Here is a 7,132-nt window from a genome sequence, read left to right on the forward strand (position 1 = left end):
CTGAAAAATGCTACAAGGCAGGATCTTGATGACATTTTATCAGCCCTCTATGTGCGCATGAGTATATTTGTAATTTAAAACACGTTTAATTGTAGACAACAGAAAATATAGTAATTATAGGTGCTTTTAATTTTCTCCCAAGAAATTATTTAATAACATAAAAATAAAAAGAAAAAGAAAAATGAAAGACAGAGTCAGAGATAGCTTAAAACCTGGGTGAACTGGGAGCAGACCCCCCAAAGCAGTTGGTAAGCAGCAGGGAGGTGGGGTGGGGAGAGGAACACACAGTGGAGCTCAGTGCTGTGGTGGGTAAAATATCCAGGATGATGCCGGGGCAGATGGGGACTAGAGTTCAACTGTCTTCTTTGTCTTTTGGTCAAACTCAATGCAAAACTGTCAAATGAAACATTAATGACTTTAAGAGTCAATATGACACAGTGAAAATGGGTTTGATAAATGTTTGAAGTCTGGGGGAAATCACGGTTAGTATGTGGTAGGTAACATTAGGGGGAAGAGGCCCTCATAGCCAAGTACTTCCCACTGTGTTAATATCAGGGATAACTTCACTCACCTTTTACCAAATGATTTTAGATCATGTGTAAAAGGCAAATGAAATACAAAGAAAAATTAACCTCATAAAATCCTACTTTAAGAATCAGAGAAAGTCTACATTTGAGTAGATGCTGTCTTAAGAATGAATTGCTCATGGCCTGGGCAACATGGTGAAACTCCATCTCTACAAAAAATACAAAAATTAGCTGAGTGTGGTGGTGTGTGCCTGTAGTCCCAACTACTGGGGAGGCTGAGGGGGAGGACTGCTTGAGCCCAGGAAGTTGAGGCTGCAGTGAGCTGTGATTGTGCCACTGCACTCCAGCCTGAGTGACACAGTGAGACTCTGTCTCAAAAGAAGAAGAAGAAGAAGAAGAAGAAGAAGAAGAAGAAGAAGAAGAAGAAGAAGAAGAAGAAGAAATTGCTCATAATTAAGTAAAATGTTTGCTCAACTTTATTGAATGTCATTAGATTTATAGGAATCATTAAAGAATTTGATACCAGAGTCCCCCACCCCCGCCCCCACAAAAAAAAAGTCAGTGTAAAAGACGCGAGCGAGTGAAAGAAGTTTGTCAAGGCAAATGTGTGAAAGAATACATGTGTACATCACCCTTTAAATGCTTTTCCTGAGTATTCTATGAAGTCTGGGGATCTTTGAATGCTATTAATCTTAGACAGCAAATTTTATAAAGAAACTCTTTAAAAGTAGGACTTAATTCTCCTCCATAGTGAGTTTTTAAGCAGAGGATACGTGGATTCCTTTGCCTCTTGACAGGTTCAAGTTCCATCCACCTCCCAGGCAGCTTTTTGAGTCTTTCATGGAAGCCTGCTTTTAATATATGCCATAATTTTCTTCTTAATTCAAGCCACATGTTCACATTTGAGGCTTAAATTCTCATTCCATTATTTTCTAAGAAATGTTAAACATTAAACAACAAGTATATTATCAAAATACTCCTATATTATTTATAACTGAATAACTGTTTTCAAAGAAACTGTCCTCCCTAATGAATAAGAATGCAAACTCCACGTGTATATAGGGTTCTGTGAGTGAAGAAGCTTGAGTTCGCCCCATCAGCTTCTGCAAGGTTATTTTTACGTATAGTCTCATGCTTATTTGTATGGGGAAGTTCTTTTTCCTGGAAAAGGTTTAACTAAGCACAAAACTAAAATCCAGAGCAAGGATAAGGGAAGAATGTAGGTGTTCTTAGCGGTAATATCAGCATCAGGGAATCTTTCTCTTAAACACTGGAACTGGTGGAGTTGAAGAACTTTTTCTGTGAAGCAGAAACAAAAACAAAATTGTCATGTTTAGAGAAACACAAGAAACTGTGGCTTTCCTCTGGAGATAGCAGTCAAGGACTACCATGTACACTGGCTTCTAGTTTGGTTTACTGAGTTGATGGAATGCGCTACCCCTACTCCATCTGATAAGCAATAGTGGTGAAAAACACACATTTGTCTTAGGAACTTCTCATAAATTCAAACTGGTCCCTATTTTGACTGCCCAGGAAAGGGAAACTCTTCAGTACAAGTTGGAATCTGAAACCCCTTGTTATGCCTGACTTACTTTCTCAACGTTTCCATTATTCTCTGTATCCATTCAGCTTGAGGGTCCACACACACAATTGACTTGTTCTTCTTCCAGACTCTGGGGGAAAATAAAAATTAAATAATTCAGTGTTACATTTTAGTCAATCCTATACTTTTAATAAAGAAAAGAGTTGGGTATGAAACTAATTATTCCTAGATGAAGTGAAATTGGAGCTGGGCAGTTTTGGATCTAGAATAGGTGATTTGTAGCATGGGGTCACAGGAATAAGAAAACAACCATTTGTGGACAAGTATGTGTGAGCTGGTGGGGTTGAATCCAAAGCTGAGAGGGCCTCACATGTCAGAAGTTAGTGTTTTGTTGATAACCTTTACGTGTGTTGGAGAACAACCAAATAACTGACTCCAAGATTGGCTCACTTCTCAAGTTATATCACAATATCTTTAAAATGTGCTTATCTGTTGCATTGCATTTGGGAGAACAAAATAAGCTATAGAAAACACTCTCTTGAGAACTTGAATTTCACTGAAAAAAAATTCAGTGCAATGTCACATGGGGGGCATGCTGCAGAGCAGATTGCTTGGAGTGACATCTGCATTTTGTCGAATTACCACTTAGCAAGATTTTTCCTGCTCTAAGATATGAAGCCATAGCAAAAGTGGCAATGATAATTAATAGCTAATATTTATCAGGTACTTAAACACACCAGGCCCTATGCTAAGCAGGTAACTTGGATTGTTTCAATTCATCTCACAAAAATCCTTTGCTGGAGAAACTATTATTTCCTTACCTTCTGATGATGAACCTAGGCTTAGCAAATTTAAATAACTTGTTCAGGATTGCACAGCAAATGCGTGATACAGCAGGATTCAAATGAAGATTATCTGACTCCAGAACCCACACTTTTCTTCACTGTTTTTCATGAGCATGACCTGAGTGGTTACCAAGTGCCGGACATAGTGTTAAATGCTTTTATCTGCAGTGGAAAAGTGAGGTCTCCCAGATAGCAGAAAACTGGGAGACTCTACCCTTTATTGGTGTGAACTCAAACAAAACACAATTCCCTTATATGTCATTTGTCTTAGTTATAAAGTGACAAACAGCCAGCAGCATGGTAGCTCATGCCTGTAATCCCAGCACTTTGGGAAGCTGAGGTAGGCAGATTGCTTGAGGCCAGGAGTTTGAGACTAGCCTGGGTAACTTAATGAGACCCCAGCTCTACAAAAATTAAAAAAAAAAAAAACTAGCTGGGCATGGTGGTGTGCACCTGTAGTCCCAGTTACTCGGGAGGCTGAGGAGGGAGGCTTGCTTGAACCCAGGAGGTTGAGGCTGCAGTGAGCCATGATTGTGCTACTGCACTAAAGCCTGGGCAGCAGAGTGAGATTCTGTCAAAAAAAAAAAAAAAAAAAAAAAAAACACCCAAAAACCAAACAATAAAACAAACCACAAAAACCCCAAAACAAAAAAGACAAACAGCAAGGATCCATCCATCTAATTTTGAAACTGCACCTTTGCACGTAAATCTCAGAGACGTCAGAGGGCATGGAAGAGTTGGGTTTTCAGGCAGATACTTCCAGTTGGTTTCTGAGTTCATGATGGAGAGACAGATTTCTGACCATCTGGACTCACAGTATTTTCACCTCTGATTGGCATGAATTTCTCATAATAATTTGAAACTTTCATTTCTGTATCTGGTTAATATTCAGAAATGCAGAATTTGATGAAAAGATATGAAATCAGATTTTTGTCATTTCAAAACAATCAATGTTAAAGCAGAGAAAATTAAGGTGCATTACCTTCCTTGGCTGACAGGCAAGAGACTTGAGTCATGACAGAGGAAATGGAATCAAAAGAAAGGGGTCCCAGTTTTCTAAACAGCCAGGGGAACTGCTCCCAAATAAGTCATGGCTAGACTTCACATCTCTGAGTTTGATGGCAATAATTGTAGTTTAGTTAGACATTATTGTTAACGACATTAGTGAAATGCCTTTTTAGTGAAAAATATAATGCCTTTTTAGTGAAAAATTACCATAAGCTTTTGATATCCCATATTTCAACTGGTCCAAGGCCCCAAGCACTGGTAACAAAATGTGACAAACAGGAAGTAGCTGCTTACAAACATTGCAAAAATCTAAAGAAGTCTATGGGAAGAGCCACTAATGAATGCCAAGTCAGGGATACCCTGAGAAGGATGCTGTGCCTAATACTTCAAGGTGTCGCAAAGAAGAGGCTTTGGAATGGGGAAAATGTGAATGGAATCCTGGCTAATGCACTTTCTAATCCTTTCTGACGATGTGTCTCAGGCAGTTAGTTAACCTTCCTAAGCCTCAGCCTGTAAGGAACAATAGGCTTACCTTAATAAAGTGGTTGAATAGATAAAATGAGTATGTTCATGTAAAGCACTTAGATCGGGGCTGCTGCAAGCTAAGCTCTTCGTTATTAACAATTCTTATCATTAGTTTGAGAATTTTCAGCAACACTCAAGTAAATCTCTTCTACATTCTTGAGTAAGACTACTGTATGGTAACATTTTATCTGATTTCATTGGGAGAAAGAAATCTTATTTATTTTTTTTCTTGAAACTTACATGATTTCTTTCCTTGGACAACCATTCCCACGAGGAGAGATTTGAATTCGATCAATGAAGCGTCTGGGGATAAAGACTGAGCTCTCTTGGACACATCTACACCTCAAGTGTGTGTAATAGACCTCTAGAACACCTGCAAACACAGAATCAGTTATTTTAATCCATTGGCATATAATTCATAACTAGAATTTAATTACTAATCTTTCATACTGTACATTTGAAGATTTAAAAGTTTCAAGTCAGTGCTTCCACTCATATGTCTTTAGTTTGTATATTTCTGCTTGCCTTGGCTTGAGTATTTTTAAATGTTTTCTACCAATGTGTAGAAACTTTAAAAATAAAATTAGCTTTTAGGCCAGGCACGGTGACTTACACCTGTAATCCCAGCACTTTGGGAGGCCAAGGTGGGAGGATTGCTTGAACCCAGGAGTTTGAGACCAGCCTGGGCGACAAAGGGAGACCCCCATCTCAAAAACCAAACAAACAAAGCAAAGGAAAACAAAACAAAAATTAGCTTTTAGAAAAACACAGCACTTTTTGACATTTGTGATAGTGTTATATTTGTAGTCAGGTGATTGTCCACGTAATAACATTTGAGAACAGCCTCTGTAGGGACTTACAATGCAGTTATAATTAATGCAGTATAAAACCAATGGATTATCGTCACTCCCACCACATAAAAACCGAGGACATGACCTGGCTCTAGAGTCCTGGGAGCAATAACATGCTAGAATAGAGTTTCCTCTATCAGACTCTCTGCCACCCTCCCCTTTCCTCTCAGAAAATGTCACAAACATTTTTGTTTAATATGTCGGTCCTCTGTCTGGGTTGCAAATCATTGCCAAACAAAAGGCAATCATAAAAATTCAAAACTCTTTTTATTTAATAAAAACGATTCATGCTGGATGGGTACCATTAGTACCCATCTCATGAATTTTAATGGAATCTAATGAAATCTAAGGAAAAGACATTTATCAGATCTTTTCTATCCAGCTTACTACTGTGCTTGACATACATTTATAAATAAAAAGGCTCAACTCTCAGGATGTGTATAATTTAGTAGGGGAAACAAGCAAACAAAAGCTAAAATACCACAGAAAGTTGTGTTACACTCAACATCTAATGTGTGTGCTGAGAACAGAAGATGTAGTAAGAGTTACCTCTGCCGGGAGCCATGGGAAAGCCCCATGGAGAAAGCAAGAAATTAGGGTTTTGAAGAGTGAAAAATAACATGTGAAGCAAAATTAAAACTGGGGGAGAAACCTCCTCTGTGTTTTAAGAACAAAAATTTGGTCTTCTAAATCTGAACAGAAGGCTTCTTTCTGCACATGTATCCATTCCTTCAGCCACATAAAACTTACTACTTCAACTGGATATTTATCTATTTACACAAAGATAGCTGCCCCACTTAGACATGGAAGTCTGCTTCTTTGCAGAGTGTGTGTAAATACCCCTGGTGTACTCACAATGGTGTACTTGATGCCAGATCTAACCACCTGGAATTACATGAAGCATGTTCACTGCAAGAGACCAATAGAGTTCAATAATCTTTAAAACCTATATAGAGTTTGGTCAGAGTGGGTAACATTGAGAGGCAGAACAAAGAAAAGCTACATGTGAAGAATTATATATAGCAGGAGCGGAATCTGAAAAAGGCCTGGAATATACAAGCCTAATATAATTCACATGAATATTGGACTTCTGGTATCTCTTTTTTCTATAAATAAAAATCTTAACAATATAAATACTTCCAATTTTGAAGAGTTAAATTCCTAAACACCTTACTTTGAGAAATCTAGAAGCAACAGAGCAGTTTTTTCCCCCTTTAGTCAGATTTCCCTGCAGTTTTTAATTGAAAGAAAATTGAAGTAGTTAAAGACTATTTCTGTTCAACAAACAGTGAAACATAAGTGACAGTTCTCACCTTGGACTGGAGAGAGGCTGCTGACCAGCAGCATGAGAAGCAGAGATGCCGAGATGAGCTTCATTCTGTCTGGAGGTAGAGTTCAGACTTGAGCTCTGAGTCCAGGCTGTGGGTTTTCAGTACCAGAGACTCCTATTTATTTATACCAGTAAGGGCCCTCCCACTGCCTTTGTCTCCAGTAGGTCAGCTGCATCATCAGTTTTAAAAGCCCCCAAATATTGCTGAGCTTGCTTTTTTAAAACTTCTCTTGCAAACTTTATAAATTTGTTTCAGAGCACTATAATAAAATAGTTCTTGCAAACGTGGACTACAAGTGCCAGAGATGCTGGAGAAATCTGAGGGTGGGAGAAAGGAAAATCTATCTGCTTGGAAGCTCCGAAGCACTGTCTTTAGTAGCGCTATTGGTGATGGTGGCTTTGATTGCTTCTCTCAGTGCAGGGTGAGCCGGGTTTCTCCGTGGCATTAGATATATACTCCATGACATTGGGGAGCCCATCGAGCACATCACATCCCTTGCATG

The 7,132-nt window shown here is 38.7% G+C and overlaps 1 protein-coding gene across 1 annotated transcript; it reads right to left on the reverse strand.

Moving 5' to 3' along the window:
- Nucleotides 1–980: 980 nt before the first annotated feature.
- Nucleotides 981–6,853, reverse strand: CXCL13 (C-X-C motif chemokine ligand 13). Its single transcript, XM_023222585.2, has 5 exons — nt 6,844–6,853; nt 6,613–6,744; nt 4,689–4,821; nt 2,120–2,200; nt 981–1,826 (listed from the first exon to the last, which is right to left on the reverse strand). The coding sequence occupies exons 2-5, from the start codon at nt 6,674–6,676 to the stop codon at nt 1,775–1,777; spliced, it is 330 nt and encodes a 109-aa protein (XP_023078353.1). The 5' UTR covers nt 6,677–6,744; nt 6,844–6,853; the 3' UTR covers nt 981–1,774.
- Between the last annotated feature and the right edge of the window lie 279 nt (nt 6,854–7,132).

The sequence above is a fragment of the Piliocolobus tephrosceles genome, chromosome 3 (assembly GCF_002776525.5).
Source record: "Piliocolobus tephrosceles isolate RC106 chromosome 3, ASM277652v3, whole genome shotgun sequence".
Taxonomy (NCBI): Eukaryota; Metazoa; Chordata; class Mammalia; order Primates; family Cercopithecidae; genus Piliocolobus; species Piliocolobus tephrosceles.